The sequence below is a fragment of the Hydractinia symbiolongicarpus genome, chromosome 7 (genome assembly GCF_029227915.1).
Source record: "Hydractinia symbiolongicarpus strain clone_291-10 chromosome 7, HSymV2.1, whole genome shotgun sequence".
Classification (NCBI taxonomy): domain Eukaryota; kingdom Metazoa; phylum Cnidaria; class Hydrozoa; order Anthoathecata; family Hydractiniidae; genus Hydractinia; species Hydractinia symbiolongicarpus.
In genome coordinates, this window is record NC_079881.1 from 8,303,896 (window position 1) to 8,327,234 (window position 23,339).

The 23,339-nt window shown below is 33.2% G+C and overlaps 2 protein-coding genes across 3 annotated transcripts; one reads left to right on the plus strand and one right to left on the minus strand.

The window, feature by feature from the left end:
• Positions 1-404: 404 nt before the first annotated feature.
• On the plus strand, positions 405-4,046 carry LOC130648466 (glycoprotein 3-alpha-L-fucosyltransferase A-like). Its single transcript, XM_057454519.1, has 2 exons — positions 405-2,177; positions 3,710-4,046. Exons 1-2 carry the CDS (start codon positions 1,072-1,074, stop codon positions 4,044-4,046), a joined length of 1,443 nt encoding a protein of 480 aa, XP_057310502.1. The 5' UTR covers positions 405-1,071.
• A 1,241-nt stretch (positions 4,047-5,287) lies between these two features.
• LOC130649077 (exportin-6-like) lies at positions 5,288-22,116 on the minus strand. 2 transcript variants are annotated; one of them, XM_057455279.1, is made up of 25 exons: positions 21,973-22,116; positions 21,578-21,668; positions 20,791-20,903; positions 20,341-20,538; positions 17,854-18,391; positions 14,663-14,834; positions 14,319-14,445; positions 14,118-14,233; positions 13,897-14,005; positions 13,351-13,443; positions 12,983-13,046; positions 12,728-12,884; positions 12,396-12,485; positions 12,158-12,308; positions 11,523-11,666; positions 11,090-11,164; positions 10,427-10,541; positions 10,100-10,165; positions 9,441-9,555; positions 9,309-9,368; positions 8,917-9,028; positions 8,444-8,596; positions 8,254-8,352; positions 7,503-7,733; positions 5,288-6,740 (listed from the first exon to the last, which is right to left on the minus strand). In XM_057455279.1, exons 1-25 carry the CDS (start codon positions 21,973-21,975, stop codon positions 6,639-6,641), a joined length of 3,294 nt encoding a protein of 1,097 aa, XP_057311262.1. In that variant the 5' UTR covers positions 21,976-22,116; the 3' UTR covers positions 5,288-6,638. The 2 variants fall into 2 exon arrangements, with proteins under 2 accessions (XP_057311262.1, XP_057311261.1); XM_057455278.1 differs by having other exon boundaries at positions 10,010-10,165.
• Positions 22,117-23,339: the final 1,223 nt, after the last annotated feature.

Here is a 23,339-nt window from a genome sequence, read left to right on the forward strand (position 1 = left end):
AATTTCCAATTTAACTTGTTTTTTTTGCTTAGCAATATATCTCCGTGGCTTCTCCTCTATGCTACAACTTTGACTCAGCTAACAGTTAGCATTATTTTCTAAGTAATATTACATCTTTATTACACTCATTCAATATCGTTAAATATTTTACGTCTTTAAAATATATATGTACATAATTTAAAAGAAACAATAAGCTATCAGAAGGTATTAGCCTTTGCTGTTTTAAGTGCAAGTTGTACTTAGAGATTTGCTTTTTCCAGGATAAAAACGGTACCTCTTCGGTACCTCGTGGCCAAATGAGATTGGGATCTTTTACCTATTTTTGAAAAGAAACAATATATAAACGGCATATTTCTAAGCTCAAAGTAAGGCACTTAACTTGTTGTTTTTAGAAACTTTTTAAGGGGTGGGTGGAAGGGCTTTCTCTTTAACTTAGTACAGCTTTGATGGCTAATCGACTTGTGAGAGGTTGTTGTAAGTTTTATGAAAATAAAGACTAGAACTAGTGTGCCGTGTAGTACGGAACACGAATATTACGTGACAAAGATAAATACAAGGATCCATTGTTTTTATGTTAGTAAAGAAAACGTTTGGGAAGTGGATTTAATTTGATAAGAATATAGTATTCTATTTGGGTTACACCAGCACGTAAAAATATCTCGCAACGCTCCTCAGTATTTCTCTTTATACGTGCAGTTAGGTTCCAACTATTTGTTCAAAAAAACATTAACGTAACATACGAACTCTTTGTTTTTGTTTTTCATATGCACTTAAATGAAGTTTCGAAAAAAGAAAAGAAAATATTATTTGTTATTTTAATGTACCACAAGCGTTGGGGAAGGGAAGTGATTTATTTGAAAGAAAACTTATGAACTAACTTTTTAGCTATACAAACGTTATCAATAAAAATTGTTAGCGTATGCTAACGGAAAATCTTAATGACTGGTCATATCTGAACTTAACTACCAACATCTGGGGTTGATAAAATCAAGATGTATTTTGGAAGGAAAATTTTAATTTAGTACATGGAGTCAATATATATATATATTTATTTTACAAAATCTGCTTTAAATGTCCAATGTAAATAAAGCAAATAAAATGAAGTTTTGTCGATGGCGATTTTTTTATCTCTGCGTTTTGATTTTCTTTGGTGTCTCTATCATGACTTTGATGCAAGAGCTGCAAATTAGCGTTGGACAACGCGTCAATCGTAACGAAGTTAAATTATATTCTCGTAATACTTTTTATGAAGAAAAGAACGAAGTTGAAGGGAATAGTAACTCGAAGGAAACAAATGATGAAATGATTAAGTATGGGAAAAATAATACAAATAAAAAAGTTAAAATGAGTTACTCTGTCAGAGAAAGGGAGAGGCTGTATCAAAGCATAGAAGCTTCCTTCGACAAAACTTTATCTGTAGATACAGATCGTGAGGTTTTGAAAAATCTTTTTCCAAACGCTCAGATCTTACATCAAGACAATATTGCAAGCGTTTGGTCTGGTACTGATTTCGATGGGAATACTGATCGCATTTCCTTGCAATTACAGTTCAAACTGAAAACAACCACAAAACCAAAGTTGATTTTGTTACACAACCGTGACCGAAATCTCAAAAATGAAATATTTCGGAAAAAACAGTGCAATGTTAATAACTGTATCATTTCACGAAATCCTGCCGATTATGATCGCGCTGATGCTGTCATATTTCAGCACGTGCCAACATGGGTGAAAAGACCTGTATCCAATTCAAATCAGTTGTGGATTTATCATCAATTGGAATCACCTTTGAGCGTTAAAAGTATCCCGAATGGTGTCTACATCAATTGGACAGCAACATACAGACTTGATAGCGTTTTACCGACTCCGTATGAAAAATTCACATTGTTTGATCAAAAGGAAATAGAATTTTCTACTTTTAATTTCGCAAAAGATAAAACAAAACTTGTCGCTTGGTTTGTCTCGAATTGCAAAGATAAAAGCGGAAGAATGACGTATGTGAATGAATTACAAAAATATATAAGTGTGGATGTTTATGGTGCGTGTGGGGAACTTAGATGTCCAACTCAGAATTCAAAAAAATGTTTTAATATGCTGAAAAATGATTACAAGTTTTATTTGGCGTTTGAGAATTCAAATTGTGTGGAATATGTAACCGAGAAATTATTCAATGCATTAAAGTAAGTAGATTAAATTCTCTCGTAAACCTCGTCTCCAGGACTCTTTTCCGCCTATGATAATCTGACGGGACGGGAGTTGGCCAAATTAGGCCAAAACCAGTACAGTTTCTCGTGTTTTTTAATTAATTTATTTATTTTTGCAAAGCTTCTTTTGACTGATAATATTTCCATCAAAAATAAGAACAAAAATAAATGGGTTAAACTATAAACATTAACGACTCATGAAATTAACGCGGTTTTTTAAAATTCGCCTTAATTTAGTGACCGTTAATTAAATGTAGTGTTAATTTAAAGGCTGTCAATTTCATGACACGTTAATTAGAATACTGTTAATTTGTTGTCATTTTTATGATATATAAAAGCCCCAAAAGCATAAAAACACAATTTTTTTTTTACAAATTTTCTACTATTTTCTCTTCATCGGACGATAGCTCGACCGTGTTCTATTTTTTGGCGATATTTTTTAAAAAAGCTTTTGCATAATCTTCATACTCTGATCCAAGTGGAAAATTAACTGAAAGCATATTTTCTCCCAAAATTTTTAAATTCTACCATTGTCTTTCCAAACAACGAAAATTCTATTTCGATTTACAAACCGCCTTGTAATAGAGAGGGCCGCTTTACTACCATTGATTTGACTGTTGCCGTAATTTTCGCTACGTGTAATGTCACATATTCTCAAACTCGCGTTAATTAAATGAATTTTTGAAAACAACCATCCTCAACCGCGTTAATTAATTGCCTTTTTTAATATAATTTTATTGGACCGCGTTAATTTCAAGACCGTTAATTTAATTCACGTTAATTTCTTGACTCGTTACTCTATATTATAATACCCGTATACGTCTGACCGCCTGTCACGCAAAATGGTACCGAAAGTAGTGAGACGCACGCTATGCGGTGTAAAAAGAACGGGCTAGATTTTCCACGGGTCACCGACTAGTTTCATGGAATAAGTAGGCTTTAAAAAAGCAACACAAATAACAAAATAGTCAACGAATTACAATGAATAAGAAAATTCGTGGAAATTAACCATATTATTTTTTTTCCTGTTTCACCTCACCAGTAATATAACGCCTGCTTCACGAATTCTGGGAAACACCAGCTTCAGGGACACAAACGCCTCGAAATTCGGCGAAAATGACCATGCTGACGTCAGCAACAATAAAAACATTTTAAGAGTTCGGGTCTAACCAAACAAGATTAAACTTTGACAAGTTCAAATTACGTAGCCTAAAATCAGTGACAAAATGTTGCTGAAAGCTTTTGTTCTTTTTTTTATAGAGGGGGAGGGGAGGATAATACTTAACATTCATATTATATGCTATTTCAGGTGAAGAGCCATTTTTAAATAATATAGAGCTGAAATGTTAACCATTATTATTATTATTATTATCATCACCATTATCAAACAAACGCAATATCTTGGTGGCGAGAAATGCGCGCGCTTTTGCACGAAGAACCTACCAAGTGCTTCACAGCTTTTGAACTCACATGGCGTTTTCAAGTCTAACATTAGCTTCTACATTTAGGTACGACGTCATACCTATTGTAATGGGTGCTCCTATTGAAGACTATAAACGAATCGCTCCACCAGAAAGTTTTATACACGTTGATCAATTTGAGAATCCACAAAAACTAGCAGAGTATTTGAAATACTTAGACTCAAATGAAAACGCGTACAATGCTTATTTTCAGTGGAAAAGTATGGGAGGCTTTATTGATACGAAATTTCAGTGTAGGTTATGTGCGATGGTCAACATTGCATGGGACTTTCCAATGTGGTATAAAGATATAAACGATTGGTGGCGCGGCGATAAATGTCTCCTACCTACTAAAGCATGGAAAAAATGGAAAAAGAAAGACTAAAGATCGTAAAGGTCGTAATGTAAAATAACCATATACTTAAAGTATATTGTATTGTTCCTCTCGTTTATTCTCTGGGAAAATAACATTTTTATTTCAAGACTATTTTGTATGGTGGGCGGAAAAGCAAGTGCCCACGGTAAATTTAAAATGTACTAGTCGTTAGCCTGTGGAAAAATCCACGGGTTCGCCCGTCCTTTATATTTACCCGTCGCAACAAAGTGGATAAAAATATATCGCATTTGATATTCCTGTTTCCGTAACATCATTGTGTAACTCAGCGGGGGGTCCGCGCAGAGACAGACAGACGACGGCTATTATTATAGAGACTAGTCGTTGCCCGTGGAAAAATCCACGGATTCGCCCGTCTTTTATATTTACCCGTCGCAACAAAGTGGATAAAAATATATCGCATTTGATATTCGTGTTTCCGTAACATCATTTTCTAACGCAGAGGGGGGTCCGCGCAGAGACAGACAGACAACGGCTATTATTATAGAGAATACCGAAGAAACTTGCACCCTCGTCCCCAAAAAGACAAAAACCCTGGGGACGAGGGTGAGAAACTTGTGCAACTTCGCCGTACGTCACGATTTATTAGATATCGCTCAAAACCACTTACCAGTTAGTTAATAAAGTATTTTGGCAAAACTGCAAAATTGAAACGAAAATAGCGTTCTTTATTAACGACTTACGGCCATGCAAGTAGTTAAGCGAACCAGCTTTGCTTGGTTTAAAATTACCACGATTTCTTTCTAAAATGATGATCAAATGATCAGAACTTAAAAATTTGGATTGTGTAATACGGCTCAGAATTGCAGAGAGAGTTTTTCTAAAGGGTCTTGAAAATTTGAAAGGAAAGTATAAGACTTAAAATGTGTTTAAATTATAGTGATATTCGAATTACGTAGATTCAAATGAGAGTCCTTTGTATGTTTTTCCCCTTTGTCTCTTACTACAATTGGGTTAAACCTTACTTCATACATATTTCTTTTTCTTACTCGTTTCTCTCCCTCCTCATACTTACGTATAAGGTTCAAAAAGTGTATACCCACCTGGGGTAAATTCCAACTGATTTTCGGTGTGAAGGAAAGATTTTAACTTCGCAAAAAGAACAAGCGCGCGGAGAGATAGAATACCATTTAATCCATGCGTGACGATTAAAGGTTATGCGCATGCGCGTTTCACGGGGAGATTAGGCGTCATTGGGTAAAAAGGTAAAGTACCATCATAAGTATACAGTATTGAACACAAATAGGGAGACAATCTATCTACAATTTTACGAATTACAACAAGAAATGTGTGATAAAATTTAAATCAGTTCTAATAAGGTTTGGCTTAAAAAGTAGCTTGGCTTCCATGAATAGACAGTTGCGTAACCTTCTGGAGAAAAAAAAATTGATAACAACTTCTGTGGTTTTGCAGCCCTTTTGTCAAACCCAAATTGTAAATTGTTCGAGAATAAGAATTGATTTTTTTTATAGTTTTTTAGATTTTACTGGTAAAGAAAAATGAAAGGAAGATAAGATTATACTATTCTTTTCTTCCAAAATAGGAAGTGTAGTACTAAACAGGTAAAAACACAAGAAACATGTTCAAATTTCACTTTACACACATCATCAATTCTTAAGTTTTTCCATAAAGAATATGGAATATCAAAATGAAGTAGAAAACGCTATACAACGCCAATCTTATTTTGTTGAACTGCGAAATTCTCTCCTGTAAAATAAAAAGATTTTATGGTACAGCTAAACCGCAAAAGTTTCTTCCACAAACAAATAATTTTTGTGTTTTCAGGGTATTTGGGAACTGAGAAGGATGTAAATTTTACGAAGGTGTGAAAACCGCTTCTATGACAACTATTAAAATTGCTATGGAAACCAAGCCTCGCTTCCACATCTAAACATAATATAAAAAATATTTTTTTAAATAACTTTTTTATGCCAATATTATCGTTGGTAGCTATACTCTCAAAAAGTTATCATGTAAGGAAAAGCTTCTTAAGGTTAGACATGAACAAAGATGAACAAATACTGTAAAACATAAATAAATCTGTCAAAAAAAAAGTTCTCAAAAATCTCTCTTCTATTTTAAATAAAATATAAATCTTTTCTCTGTTCGGCTATGTGCACAAAGCTTTAAACTCGCCCCTTCTTTATACACACCGATATAAAGTTGTAAAATGTTCTCTGCATATAACATAACTAAACGTATCAAAATAATCGCGATTTATCATAAAAATAACTTCTAAGTAACCATGGAAAACGTGAAGAAATCCCGAGTAAAAATATCCTCCCTTCAAATTATAGAACAGTATTTTAGGGTCCGGATATCAGACTAATTTTAATACTTTACTTAAAAATTTTTTTCAAGGATTATTTTACAGACAGCGGATATAAAAAGGTGCCAATCAGAAACTGTTGAATGCGGCCATATTTGTCTTACATTAAGATGTCTGTTTTTTAAATTTGCATTCTAGACACACGTACCCTTCTTATCTTAAAGAAAAATAGCAAAAGAAACCAACGTAGGCCGCGCCCTAAAGAAGTTATCATCAGCACAGTCAGCTGTATTATACTATCCTCAATACTTCGTTTACAATGAAATCGTTCCTGTGGGTAGACTACTATTGATAATTTGACAGTAACGTAGATCGCCTATAAATTGTTGCAAAGAGCTGCTGAATGATGGTATATCCTAAAAAATGAAGTTGGAAAAGTGAAAAACATCTTAGGTTTGAAGCATTTGCGAAATTAAGAAATAGATGATGTTATAAGACTTAATTCTTGTAACGAGAAGTTTTAGCGTCCTTGGGGATTCAATCCCAACGGTTGGCTCTTCCTCCCCTCAGACTGTAACTATGTTACATTACCGCCAGAGATACGTATAGCAAGCCGATTAGCGGTCAGTAGATGGCACCAAATGGGCCGACAACACTGGATTTAAAGTGCGCCGGAGTGGGGATTCAAACCTGGAACCTTATGATTACAAGTCCAATGCGCTACCACTACCCATCTCCGCTCTTCTGTAACTCTTGTTACACTATTTGCAAGTAAATCTGATGTCACTGTGATGTGCGCGCACCAAGCTAACTAACTCAGGTAGTAAAATCATCAAAATATTTGAAAGATAAAGAAACCTAATGTTGCTGATCAAGTGGGGGAGGGAGTTGCAATTTTGACCCTCTGTTGGGAGAGCTAACGTAATTGAGGATGGATAATAATACTTACTTCACTGTGACAAGATGCCCTCTCAACCAATTTAGCCTTTCGATATATGCGAGAGATACTGATAGGTTGTCGGATGGGAAAATAAAACAGCTGTAGGGAGGAGAGTGGGGAGTAAGCTTGAAAACTAGAGTTTCTATGAACTTTAGCACACAATAAAAATGAGCGCTGGAATAACAATTTGCAAAATCGCATACTAAAGAAACATTGAAATTGTTTATGAACAACCTACCTGATGTCGTTGTAAGTTTTGATGAAGTTGCGACTTCTGATGGTCAGTAAGACCTTCGAGGTTCATCAGAAAATGCGGAACGAACTGCGCGAAGAAAGCATCAAAATTTGAGCAAACCATACTATGAACGGCTTGAACGATTTCTTCTTGCAGGAGATTATGAGATTTCTGTATCAAAGCATTCAACAACACTTGTAAAAAGCTTGAAAGCATAGTAGATTGAAATAAAGCCTAAAAAATAGGAATTCCGACTTATCATATTAACAGAAAAACGGGAACCAATTCGCGAACATAGAGATTCCCGATAACTTCCCGAAATTTGACAAAAAATTACGACAATTAATTCCGCCGAGGTATTTCAGGAAATCCTCGTCAATTCCAGATCATGTATTTAAACAAAAACAAAAATAAAAACACGGCCAAAAGGGTCAATGCTAGTTTTGCGAACACGCAGACCAGGCAGAAAACATTTAAAAAATGCCAGTGGAATTCTATAGCGCGCCCACACAACGAAATAATTCACGTCAGGGCCCACAAAGGTCGCATAATTTGGGAAAAAATAGCCATGCTGACGTCAGTAAGTCCCAAGTTCGCTGTAAACATCGACAAGTGAACATTGATAAGTAAACCTTGACAAGTTTAAAACGCGCGATTTAAATATAGAAATAACCGTCCTGTTTTATTATATTTCATGATTGTAGTTTCATTTCAGGCCTACCAAATATTACAGTAAACAAAAGTGTCGAGTTACCTTTTGATAAAGATGATATTTTGTGTTCACACTTTCCAATACTTCGATAGATTTTTTAAAAAGTGCAATTTCTGTCTCCAGTAAAGGTTGTCCAAATGCCTAAACAAAAAAAAAGTTTCAAGCGTGCATGTACTATAGTAAAGCATAATTTTTGTTATAGATAAATGTTATTGGTAATAAAAAGACTCACTTTAAGGATGGCTAAAAATTGATCTTCGTGTTGCAATTGGTCTTCTCCATTCATTTTGGAAATGACAGTGGATTTGAAGAAATATCTCCAGTTATGCAACAACAGCTGATGATACAATTCCAACAACTCCATCTTTAAATCTGGAACAGAATGCTAAAACAAAAAACAATTGCTCATTACTAAAAATAGAACAAGCTTAAAAGGAGGAGGGTGGCATTGTTCTTTGTGCTCTCCTTCTGGGAGGGCAATTCTCCATTCGTTCTTTGTTGAACACTGAACCTTGTTTAACTATGTATTTAAAGCTGATATCACCAAGAACGTTTAAGGTTCATAAATAAACCCTTGACCAGTTACTTGAAGCTAAGTCTAATCCACTTTTCGTTGTTTTTCAACATTAAGAAGAAATTCAAACAACAATTTTAATCATCACAAATACACATAATAACTTTAAGTAGCAAAAAATAGATCAGTACTTCATTCAACACAGGATTAATATGTTCCACTGCAAATGTAATCACACTTGGGAGCAACTTCTTAAATGCTGCATCCGGCTCTTGAACAATAAATTCAAGGATCTTCATAAACCTATTATATATATATATATATATATATATAAAGTCAATGTAAAAATAAATATTTTATAAAATTTAAAATAGCGAAGAAATCTACAAACTGCAGACATATTCAACTCTCAATAATTTTTGCAAAAAAAAAAAAAAAGAAAGAAAATCTAAACAATCACGGGGCAATCAAAAGTTTCTTAGGAAAATTAGCGCAAAGCTATTTCGTTGACACCTAATTTAATAGGTAAAAGTACATATTTTCATCTTTATTTACATAAACACTTTACAAAAAATTAACTTACTTATCCAATGCGTTTATGCCAGAAGCGTCACCGGTTTTAACAATTTGCAACATTGCATCTCTAAATGTTTTGATCTCGCAATCAATTATAAGATAAACATGTTTTTGATGACACAAGCTCAAAAATACTTACCTTTTTAAAAGTTCCAACAAACTCGATATGATTTCTTCCACAATAGCTGTACCCATTTGCACTTTCAAATTTTTCACGCTAACTAATAACACATTTAAGATCTTGTCAGCTACATCTAAAAGACAAACATAAACATCTGAATGTAATTAATGAGCTGCAGTTAAAGAGAGCATGCACTGCAACAATAACCTTGATATTTTTCACTATTATTTTAATAGAACTAATCGTAATCTCACCGATAAATCCACTGAAATTCGCACCGTCACTACTCGCAGCTAACATTTTTGGCTCACAGACAGACAAGAGTGTTACAATAAACTAGTTGTCAACCCGTGGAAAAATCCACGGGATCGTACGTCTTTAAATTATTGCTATCTCGTGCGCCCGTTGCACGACACGTTTTTTTGCGAACAAACAGACAAAAAACCCGTGAAAAATCCAAGCAGCTGCCCGTCCTTTATATATCGCATTTTGTGTTTTCGTAACACGACGCTTTTCTCGCGGACAGACAGACAAAATACGGCTATTATTATATATCCACACATACAAAAAATAACTAAACACAATACCTGCATCCGTAACATATGTGGCTACGAGTTTCGAACATAAAGCAATAATTGATTCAACAGACGAATAAATAATTTTTCTCGACTTTGTACCTTCACCGGATATTGATTCGATTATATCACTCAGTATATGACACGTACATTTAATGATAGGTTTCCCTAAATTGTAAAGATATACACAGTTTATTCTTTAGGTTTCAAGATAAAATCAATGCAAAGAAAATTAGATACGCGCAACATCTAGTGTCTGCTACAAGGTTCGTAATAAATACTGGCTGGCCTGATCGAAATTGAACATACACTCGATTTACGCTTGCTATGGAAACAAATTGCATCAAAGGGAATCTAAATCACTACAATTTACTGCTTGCAAAGTGTTGCTCACCAGACTTAATTCTACAAATAGAAGTTACACCATACATTTTTCTTTCTCTTCAGGCTGGGAACATAATACACTTTGATCAGGAATGCCACCAAGTTCTTTACATATTGATGAGATGAAATTTTTGTGATTCGATGAGCGAACTTCCCATTCCTAATAATCCAAAAAATTCAAAATTTTACCTTGAGAGCAATGTGTGTATTTTAGTTTTCGCGTTGTAGATTTTATTGTTTTGTGTGGAATTATGAAGCTCATGTACATATCAACAATTTTTGATACTCCAATATGCAACTAATGCATGCAGGATGCATGGTACCTGTTAAACTTAAAATAGAGATAGTGTTGGTAAAATATGGGTCATTCATTAGAACTGTTATCATCACTTTGACACAATTCTGAAAAAATTATTACAACTAACTAGCTGTATTCCCGTTGAATAATGCATTTTTATTATATTTCTTTTAATCTTCTTAAAGTACAACCAAATAACAATGTGAGGCCTCCAACAACTGTTTTAATAAAACTAGTCGTCAGCCCGTGGAAAACCCACGGGTTCGCCCGTCCTTTTTATACCGCATTGCGTGCTTCTCGCTATTGCTACCATTTTGAGTGACAGACGGACAGACGTATACAGGTATTATAATATATACAGTAATACAGGACAAAATTATTGTAAAAAAAGCCCAAAAAAACAGGAGTACCTGCAGGCTATCAGCTAATGATGGCCATGGTAAAACAAGAGCGTTTGATAGAGCTCTGTAGACTAGGGTTTTCACCTATAAATAAAAACAAAATGCTGATTCCCTCGTTGTATCATTCCTACTAGTTTACACTGAAAAAGAGAGCACATTGACAACGAAATGGCTTAATAAGATCGCCTTTATAGTTCATTTTTACAAAAGAAGTACAGATCGGACGACTAAATTTTAATAATACTGTATGCCGAGTTTTATAAGCAAGTTCTTTGGAAGTTTTTCCACATAATTATTGAAGTGAAGAATAAGAAAACATAAATTATGACTTTACTTATTTATCCAGCTTCAAACATTTTGAAATAAACAACTCATGCAGATAAAACTGAAAATATAATAAGAAATATCTCTAAACAAATAATATATAATAAAACATGTTTACATCTAAGTTGCATTGCTTTAATTTATCATCTGATTCTTGATAGAGTTTCTGTGCTTGCGCAAGAGCAAGAAAAAATCTTGGTCTGATTGTTGTTGTCACTGAAACTAACAAGTGGGCAGCAGCAAGCATAATTCGTGCAGGAACCTGTCATAAAAGAAGTAGTGTATATTAAAAATAGTTGAATAGACAAACTAGGTATTGTATTCACAAGTAAGAATATTATAGTCACAAATAATTTGAGCTGCACTGCGTTTAATGTAGAGAGGCACCTTTTTAGAGATTGGACGCTTACGAATTCTGAGTGTGTACACGCAATGGCAATGATTAGTCACTGTTTTAGTAAACACAAAAAAGAAATAATAATAATAATATGACCGCCCGCTTCATTCCAGATTTATCAATCGTGGTTTTAAAGTTCATTGCTAAAAGCTTTCTAACCAAAAAGTTTAGTGGGTAACCATAAAGAATAAAAGTTGATAGGAGATGGGGTCAACACGAACGTACAGGTGGAATCCTGTATTAACAATTTTAATGCATGTATACTTCATGGATGCATACATGCCCCCTTGGAGAGACTTCACACATACTGGTAAGACACAAACTTTACAAGTTTAAGCTTGTCATTGTTCTCATACCTGCGGTTCGAACAATATCACAACACTGTCTAAAGCTGATGCTATATTGGATTGGAATTTTTCCATTAAAGATGATTCTCCACTGGCGATATTATGAAACTTGATGAGCCAGTGTGAATATGCTTGCACAGAAGCAATCGCTTGAGCATGTCTGTAATGCAGCAAACAAAATGTACAGTTACTTACTGAGCAGTTTAACTACTAATGTCACAAAAATAGGTAAAAAAATCTAACATACACTTCAATAAGGTGGTGTAATATGTAATTTTGAGAGGTCTGAAGTGAATATGTTTTGCAATAACCACCGAACATTGCTCCTTGTATTAACCTATGATTTAGAAGTAAAATAAACTTCATTACATCGTACATAGTTTTATTGCCTCGTTATAATACTTCGTAACAATATTGTTTTTTACATCACAGAATAAGCATACATTATAAGAATAAAACATTCCCTTTAGAAAATCATTTGTGCTAGAAAATGAAAATAATAACAATTTTGAAAGACTGCAAAAAACTTCAATAGTTTCACTTAGCTTCTTATATTTTCGAATTGTCAAGGTATCTTACCTTTCCACTAGAGATTGAGCTTGTTCAAATCGAGCTTGAAAGTTAACTTCATCAGTGAACAACGAAGATAACCTCCCCATCACACGAAACAATGTGCTCAAATCTAATAATGTAGTTCGCAATTTCTGACACTCATCCTCTCCACTCACGTTTAGAACTGAAAAATGAAATTAACATTGATCACTTCCAGTTTATGTAATTTCTTACAACATAATTGTTATTTTATAGCAACGATAATGCAACATTAAGACATACCATTGTTGCTAATGTGAGCCGCTAGGCCAAAATAGACATCCAAATTTTGTTGAAATATATGTGACTATAAAGATCAACAAAAAATAAGATAAAATTTGAAATAAAGTTTGAAGTGGTCAACAAACTTATACCAGGTTATTATCGCCATTTTTTCTCTTTTTTCTACTTAGATTTCAATGTAAGAACAAAAGAGCCTTCTTTAAGTACCAAAGTTAATTTTTAACATTCAATATTCAACCTTTAAATTTGGTACAAAATGAACAATCGTTGTTAATGCTGGAATTCAACTTTATATTTAATTCTACATAAACTATATAGAAAAATCACAAACAAACAAAAAAGGACAAATAATTACGATAAGTACTTACACATTTAGAAAACGTTTCTTCTGGCAAAAGTTCTGACAATTTTTCAAGAACTTCCAGACAAGGCTGAAGAAATTTCTCCCATTCTGTTTCAGACTAAAGACAGAAAGTGTGATAACTTTATACCAATTGAACTTACAGCCCAATGTATTTGTATAATCTCTGTGTCCAAATAATATTTCCCAGTACTTACAAATTTTTCAGGCCAAATCAATTGTTAACTGTGAAAAAAGCCAGCGAAAAATTCCACATGAATTCACCCATCACTACTTGAAGCTACCATTTTTTCTCACCGGCAGACGTAAGGTGGGTATTATAACAAACTAGCCTGCCAAATTCCACAGAAATCGTTAAAAAATCTATTGCATTTGCTGTTTTGGCCCAAAATACTTTTTGCATTTTTAATATAAAAAATGGCCGATGTGACAGACAAATAACAAGTATTACTAATATAGAGACGCATTAGTGCAAATTTAGGTAATCTTCCATTTCTTGTTTCTGTATTTCTTCAGTAAGTTTAACAAGATTATTTTCATGAAAATAACGTACATCACCATCAAGTTTTTCCATATCAAGATCGCTTAACCAAGCATGATTGTGTCGAAATTGAAATTTTAACAACAACTCAGTTAAAAAGTCAAGCAGGCATGGTAGATATCTAAATAAAAATAAAAATTCCCAAATCTATACGATATGTTTAGAACTTTAATTATATATATATTTATATCATACTCTTACTCAATGTAATGAAAAATATTTTAAAAATATACTTCTCAGCTGCAGCTGCTTTAAAGTTTGCAGTAATACACGCCGTTACTTTGTCGATTAGATAATCCAAAAATATTGTCCAAATCTCCAGACATGAAATAAACATTTCAGGAGTTTTCTAAAAAAAAGGACAGCTCACATTATCTTTATAAAAGTAAGATCAAAGTGAGGAATAGCAGATAAATAAATAAATACAAGTGTACCTGCACCATAGTGTATTTCAATAGAAGTGTCAGAAGCTCCAATGTTGGAAAATGGGCGTGTGGCTCGAACCTCTTGAGGTGATTACCAACAAAAAGATTCAGAAACTCTGTAAACTTCTCTAAATAACTAAAATCAATTTTCAACATTAAATTAAATTCATTTATTATGTTCAAAACCACAGAAATACATTTATGAATCCAGAATTTAAATACAGATGTACATCTTACATAACAAAGAAAAAGACAATGATATTTTGATGATGTTTAATTAAATATGTAAGATTACGACAGGATTTTCTGGGACATAGATAGCCCTCCCTCCCCAGATGCCATTAAGAATTTACCTTTCATCCATATTTTCCAAAATCTTATTGCTAATCATGCTAGAGCTTCCCTTTGTTATCACTTGCAGCAGATTGAACGTCTGTTGAAACATTTGCAGGAGAAAGGTTTCATACTCTGCCGGTACAAATTTCTTTGAAAGAATTTCATTTATACAATTCATAGCATGAATACCTAAAACAACAAAAAGTGCCACTAATCATTTTCAATCTATATTATTATAATTACCATATGAGCCGTATTGGGCTAAGATGCTATATACTTTTAAGTATACTAGGAGGGTAAGCAACATTAACAATGACAGCTTGTTCTGCCTTTATAGTCCAATATGCTATACGCAAAATGCTCTGTACCTGTTTTAGGTCGGCAAAGTTGTGTTTCACGTTGGTCAGTAATTTATATACACAGACAAAAGTTTAAAAGAAAAAATTGGAGCAAAACTTTTGTAAGTTCAAGTTACTTGACTAGTTCAAATAAAAACCACATATGCAAAAAAACCTCTGCAATTTGCCTATGTGTCCAGAATGACAGTCTGTATTTTTATTCCAACTGAAACAGAAAACAGCTTGCGGTCCACTCTTAAATTTGAGTAGACAGTTTAACAAGATAAAATATACAATACGACAAATAAGATAAATATCGGATCCTGTAGTGTAACATTATAAGTAATCAATATCAATAAACTTTTTTCTACTCAAATTATTGCAGTTCTGATTTTTGTTAAACAGTTATGATTAAACCAATTGCTTTTCTGTATATCATTTATATTATACATGTTAACAGCTTGGCTACTTATACAAGTTTGATTGAACTTATTTCACAAGAGTTTTCATGTATCAGGGGCGTAGCCAGCGTTAGTCAGGCTTTGCGATCGACTGACCTACTTTTTTCATTTCAACACGTCGTTCTTTCCACCGCCACCGCCAAACACATTGATGGGCGCACCAATTGTGCATCCGGTGGCACAAATCTTTTCCTGGGCGGCGCACACAAGCTTCGCGCTTCGCACATCGTTTTTGCAGGATAAACAGTATCCACTTTGTTTTGCAGGCTAAGGTGTTGAATCTCTTCTTTGTTTCGCAGATAGTCTTTTTTGCAGGATTACCTGCGAAAATTATGCCTATGTACGGTCTTGTGTCTTCCATTTATGGTCATTTTGGACGCATCCTATTGGCTAGTAAATTTCGCAGAGAGGTTAAAAATTCGCTCCATATATGGCTATAGAACATACGCAAGAAAGAAACAAGGCTAGCAAAGTTTTGAAGGTGAAGAAAGCATGATGTTGCTGTCAAACGTGGATCCGTATTAAGATTTATAACTTGTATAGAGCTTCATGAAAATTCTCTATACTCGAACCATCCAATTTTTGTATCTGTATGTAAATCTTTAGATTTGTTTTCCTGTGTAGAAAGCACTTTCAAGTTTTCAGTTAGCTAGCTATTCATCCTCTTCTGTAATTCTGTGTAGACAGCAGAACTTGTAGCTATACAGAATAAAGCTATTCTTATAAGCCTTTATATCAGTTTATTTAAGAGAAATGAATCATAGCTGACCACAATCAGGATAAAAAGTTAAAAAACTTTTTATCCTGATTTTGGTCAGCTATGATTCAAGACGGTTTTAAATCAGAAGATTTTTCTCATCTGCCTTCAAATAAAAATTTACAACCAGTATCTATTTTATTTTGCGATAATGACAAACATTCTGGGCAATTTAAACCTAATCCCTTCAGTTTCTTTAAGTTTGAGTAAAGCTACGTTAAAGCGTTCTGCTCAATATTATAAGCTAGGTTGTCATATGTTATGACAACAAAGCAAAAAAAAGGAAAAGGAAATGTGTGTATCATCTCGAAGTTGTTCCTTTTGCATTAACCCAAACGCTAGTTAATCAATGTGGTACTTCTAGCACTAATGACGAGACTTCTTCCATTTGTAAAAAGGAAACTTTTAACTTAAAATCTTTTTGGTCAAAGGGATTTCTAAATCGAAACCTATTAAACTTAAACAAGTTTTATCTGTAGAACCTTGGTAGATTCATTCCCTTCAGGTTTTATTACCGGTATTGGGAAATATAATGTAGGCACTCACTACGACAAGCTTCGCACCTCAGTGATCACGATTATTCTTCCTATTGTAACTTGCGAGAGGACGTCTTAAGGTTTATTCATTGTAGTGAAGGCTCTCAGGTTTGTCTTTTTCAAAGGTCATTTTAAAAACCTTATGAATTTTCTCTTCATATATATACAGAATTGATAAGGTCAATGTTATGACGATGCTGGCAATGTATCTGTTAAAATTAATAATTGTCATGCTAACATTTTAAAGCAAAACAGATTAGCTTTATACATATCCTTGTTCTTCTCATTGCTTAAATTTAGTTGTCTGTAATTCATGCTTTGTACATTATTTCTGAAACATGATGAATGGAATCAAATGTAACATACTTTGTCAAATTTTCCAAAAGTAGTTTAAAATTTTTACGCAAGAATGTTCCTTACTTAACTAATAATCCAACTATGCCCATAATTTTAATATTTGTAACACGATGTGTGGAACGTATTATTAACATGAGGGTTTTCAATGATTTGTATGAAGGCATTTTGTCAATGGTTCCATTTCATTATATTTTTGAATTTTTTATTATATTTATGAAGAAAGAAAATTTTGATTTGGTTATTTTTTAATGACCTCCAATCTGCAGAAAACTTTATTTTGGTGCTAAATATGAAAAAAGAAGAATGAACATTCTAATTATTGCTTTAATAACTTTCAATCTATAAAAAACATTATGATGGTGTTGTGTTGTCTTTTGCTCATTTGATTACACCCTTGAGGATAAAGATTCTAATGTATTTATGTTGTCATTTATTCCCCTTTTTCGATCAATTCGATCAATACAACATCTATCACGTAGGTCAGAGTCGGTTTTATGGCGTTTCAGTGCTTAAAGGGCGTGAAAAGGCATTGGCTTCCAAGGCTCCGCCCTGGACCCGTTTGGGGGCTCACAACGCCCCCCGAACCCCCAGGAGGTGCGATGTTGACCCTGCGGGTCAATGGTTCGACTAAGGTTTATTTTTTTCTGGCTACACCCCTGTGTACTACTACATCTTGGATGTTGTTACATTTACATTCATCTAGTTACATTTTTACGTCTAACAAAATGGTTACATACAGATAAACTGCAAGTTACTCACCAACTTGATTTCCAGCTGCATCACTTCCATTTACTGCCACACTACATCCATACTCTGCAAAGTTGAAGATCTTTGTAACTAACAGTGGAGTTATGAAGCGAGACAAGGGTAACCAAGATATATATTGCGTCAAACAGTTAAACACACAAATACACAGTTCTTCAGATTGCACATCCATAGGTAGCAAAGGACTCAAAATATCTTGCTTTTGTAATGGTGAAGGGGAAATTGCCTGATAACGATGATTTGGTGAATGACCAGGAGATTGATAAGGTGAATGAAACGGTGTATGGTGTGGTGAATGAGGGTTGGGTGATGGTGGCGGTGTAACTGTGGTTGCTATACGTTTGTATTTATTTAGAATAGTATTGAGAAGTTCGGTAAGTAACAATAGAGCATTTGGTATGTGCTGTAGTAGGGCTTCTTTTAGTTCAACACGTCGAGTCATACTAAGATCTTCGCGAGGTGAAATGAATTCTTCAGACACCATCTGCAATGCAGTCACTCCAATTAAAGTTGTATCTGTGTTCCGAATAAGCTGCAAGATACAATAATTTACCTTACTGTTTGCGTGACTACTAGTATGGGGTTGAATTTAACAAGAATATGACTCAATAAAAAAATCAATGTACGTTATCACACAGTACTAAGAGAACTATAACGTACATCTTTTGTAAAATTTATTTGCTGAACCTTCATTATTTTTTTTAAGTACTGCTTTTAAAGCAAAAAAAATATCTGCTGTCAAAAAGGTAGCAGCCTCAAGTGCAGCAGGGAGTTTGATTCATATTCCTTACTGTGAACCAGTTCAAAGGTAAAAGTTTTTTAATATTTCTTTCTGTACTTTTTACAGAAGTCTGTTAGTGGACAGGCATCAAATTTTGTGTTGCCATCAATTTTTTTATTTTAGAAGAAGCAGCTGTTTCGGCACTTTTTATTGTGCTTTGATAAGTATAGCTATATTTTTAATAAAATGATTTTTTTAATAAAATGAGTTAAGGTTTGGTAATTAGATTTGTTTACCAAACAACCCACCAACTTCTGCCATTATGAAAAACTTTCACAATATTTTGTACTTAAAATATAACAAAATGCTATTTGAATATATTCAAGGTTTCCACTCATTTTTCAACTATTGTTTTTAAAATATTTAGGAGAATTTAGGAGGAATTTATAGGTTATTTTTCACAAAAAATCAGAAAATTTTTAGGATTTTTCAGGATTATTCAAGAGGATGAAGCATGGAAACCGTGATAGCTATCTCCTCTTGGGCAATCATGCTAATAATAATAAGTACCTTTTTACTTTAATTTTATCAAATATTTTTAAGATTTAATCCAATTTCGAGGACAATAAATCAAACACCAAAACTTTAATATCAGGCTTCTACTAACCCAACATATTAAACTCAAAAATATTTTGGTGTTTACCATTTTACAGGCAGGAGTTCTTGTTTAAAATAACAATCAAATTTAAACAAGTAGCTTGTTTAAAGGAGAACTAACGATTGATAACAAGTTGTCCTTAAAATGTTCAATATAGTGTGAATTTGAACTGTGTGATTTTTTTTTACAATTGTGAGTTTTCATTCTTGAGATATTTAAGGTCAAAGTAGTACTATGATCACCGTCATTTCGATGAGGACTTTCTAAAGTCCATGAGGATGTAAACAAGCAATTACTCAATGAACAAAACGAGGAAGCGCTTAATGGATAAACTGTGTCTCCTGTAGTTGTCTGAGAGTAATTTTATTTATCATAAAATTTGAAATAAACAAATGTTTTACTGTTACAAATATAGTTTTTGACATGAGTGAACTTTAAAAAAATAAGCACTATGTGTATTCAAATTCATTTTGAAATTTTTCTTGTGTTATGTTTGTATTAAAATATATTGAATGACAACAGGTACTTTATTTAATTTGCTACTTTTGACAATAAAACTTCAAATGATTATGTGCAATAGTGTGTTGGAAGTGATTTGAGACAGTTGTAAAGTTTTTTTTCTTTACCTATACTTTTTCATTTCTTAAATTCTTGGAAATTATTTTTCTACAACGTTCGATTGTAATTGAGGTTGTCTTCTTCATCACTCAAACCTTGCAATTTAACTAAATCACTCTGATAAAATAAAGAATTGTGTTAATCTTCATTCCTCGTCTTACAAAAAAATTATATTACAAAAACACATAAATAAGTTTTTTGTTAGTTCTCCTTTAACTTTGTTTACATAGTCTGATCACTCTGTTATATAGCAAATCAAGCCAAAAGATATATCTTTCCTTCAAAATTAAATTAAGTGGTTTTGAAATGGTAAGTTTTGGTTTTAGATGGTACAATTCACACCGCTTTGTGAGAATAAATATTCTAAGATCTCTACATCAAACAATTTGGTCAGTCCCCTTGATAATTTAAGTAGAAATCATGCTGTATAAGACAAAAACCTGCACCAGCCAGAGAAATTGTAGCAGCAACAAAAAGAACGCACCTGAATAATATTAGAAAAGAACATAGGGTAAAACATGGGCCAGTCCAATCGACCAATATTAACTATAACTTTTATCGATTTGTTTCGTATAAACGGGGGAACATCTTTACTTTTGGAAGCTAAAAACTCATGCAGAAATTTACGAATTTGTTGCTTGTCTTGGCCAGCCACTCCATGCCATTTTTGATTAACCATTGTCTAAAGAAAATATAATCAAAAAATTAAAAGTTTTAAATTACTTTCACCATTTTCGAAGAACAGAAAGAGAAAAAACACACTTAATTGCTTCACTATATAAACACAAAAAGGGTCTAACTATGTTAAAAATTGACAACAACAACAACACCAGCAAAAAATTATTGACAGGAATGAAGGAACGTAATAAACTCATTCCTAGAGCAGGGAAAAACATGCAAATAAAACACTATTAGGATTTCACAATGTACATACCTCAAATATACTGAAGGAGTACATGTGGACAAAGTAGTTTGATGAATTTGTAAGAAAGTAAACACATTGCTGCCATGCTCCTTCCTGTAGTCCAAAATTCTTTAAAAGTGTTTCTAGGAAATAAAGACGTTTACCTCATGTCTGCAGACAATTTCAATTAAAAAGGTAAAAGTAAACTCTAGGTTTAAGTACTACATACTTTGAATGGCGTGTGGTCACCCTTTAAAGCACCCACACATTAGAAATAGCGAAAGAGGCAGAAAACATTTTTTAATGTGGAGTACATTTAAAATAAACCAAATTTATTATTTAATTTTTCCAATGAAATAAATTTTGTCCTAGGTTAAAAATATACTTCCCAAAACTGTTCAGATTCACATTTGCAGAAAAAGTCTGCAAAGCATGACAAAAGTTATTAAATGCAATAAACATAATGTTTAGTTTTTCTAAATAAGTTTTTTTTTTATCATTTATATGTAATCATGTAAACAGTCTGGATTTTACAGTGGTAACAACCATCTTCCTAGTGTCAGTTCACTTTTTTAGCCAGAATCCTATTCTCTGTCAACAGTAGAAATCCTTTCTTATAAAAACCCAAAATTTCTCCTAAATTCTCTTTAAACAAAGTTTTTATTTTACAAAAACTGAGCTAACTTTTTTCGTGGTCACATCGAAGAAATAAATTTTTTTACCCAATTGGTACCCAAGTAACATAAAATTTTTTTCTTTTGGCCTAAGATACTGTTTTATATAGTACAAATGTTTATACAACCCATGAGTAACTCACCTATTTGCTGTTTTCGTTCATTACTGGTGCTAGCCTCAAAAAATTCATTTAGTAAATTTTCTAGACCAGACAGAGTAGCTGCATTAGAAGCCTAAAAACAAATAAATGATACTAAGAACTGATTTAATACGCAAAAACAATGCTTGTTATTGTGATACAATTACAGCATGATCGCTACACACAGGATTAAGAAATTTAGTGTGAAGGAGTATCAGTCTAAGTCTATAAGAACAATTTTTATGTAGAGAAAATTTTAAAAACACATGCAAATTAAAATAACTGCACATTCTGGGGTATTGTGAATTTAGAAATCTTAGACAAGAAGACTGTATTTAAGAATATTTTATATTCTCTTTGGAATGACTAATATGTAGTACAATAAAACAAACTCATACCATTTTGCTTTTTAATACCAACTACGTCATTGCAACAAAGTGATAAGATGCGTAACGCTTCCAATGTAATGATTTCAAATTAATCACATATTTTGAAGATTCAAAGTGACATAACTGAAGCTTATTTTCTATTATGTATACTATTTACCTGCATATAAAAAAGCAAAAGAGTAACATGGGAATTTTCTGGTACATTATAATTAAGATTTTTGGGGACTGAAATTCTTGATCCCCTTCAGCCTTCTTATTAAATTGTACAAAAAAAACTTTGCTTATAGTAATTTGAACCCTGGTAAAGGGTATTATTGCTTAGTATGAACATTTTTTTTAGTCTCATTAACCAAAAACTTTTGCCAAATCACATTTGTGTGAACAATGGAATAGCCTTACACAATTTTAAGTTTGTACCTTATGAAGTCTAATTTGAGTTCGTGTTCAGATCTTTGTCTGACCTGCTTATAGGACCGCATTTTTTGGTAAGCTCGACAATTTATGTATTACATAGTTAGTATAGAACACAAATATTGAGCTTGGGCTTTGTAGACACTGGGTTTTTTTCACCCTCAAACGCTGTTTAAAATGGGGATATGGGGCGAGACGCGGTCTGATTAGGCCAAAAGACCCAAATTTTTGGTCAGCTTTATGACCAATGACATTCCACTATGTTAGAGAATGTTTGTGCAAAATTTGGAGTTTGTAGCTTATGGGGACAAATTAAGGTCCTAAATATGGTCTTTGAGGGGGGTCTGACCCAGTCTTAAGACCCAATTTTTTGGTAAGCTTTATCATTTTTCAGATTCTCTTATATAATGACACACATTACCAACTTTCAAGCTTTGAGAATTATGGGACCAAACAAGAGTCTTGTTTTAGGGTAATTTTAGAGGCCTGGGACCTAAACTCCCCCAAATTGGGTCAGCTGATCATGTGATTTTTATTGTCCATGATACTACCAACCTACTTGGAGGGAAAAAACCTTTTGTAGAAAATGGGACCTAAAGCTCCTGGACAATTTCTTTTTTCATCTTGCATTTATTATTAGTTTTATCTTAATTTTAAAGATAACTTACATATGAAAAATTAATTTACAACAGGGTAATTAGTCAATTCTTACTTTGATATTTCCTGTATACTGCTGCTTTGTCAGTCAAATTCTAAACTTTATGCTTTTTGCAACACCCTCCTACATTATGGCAATTCTAATTAATATTGCAAAATAGTATATTGCCTTGTTAAATCCTTGTTAAATAGATTTTGTGACTCTGTTTGTGCCTTTTTATTATACTTTTGTTATGAGAAAACACCTCCCTAGATGCTTGTCAAAACACCCTCTTTTGTTATGCTTGCTTTTTAATGTTATAAAAAGA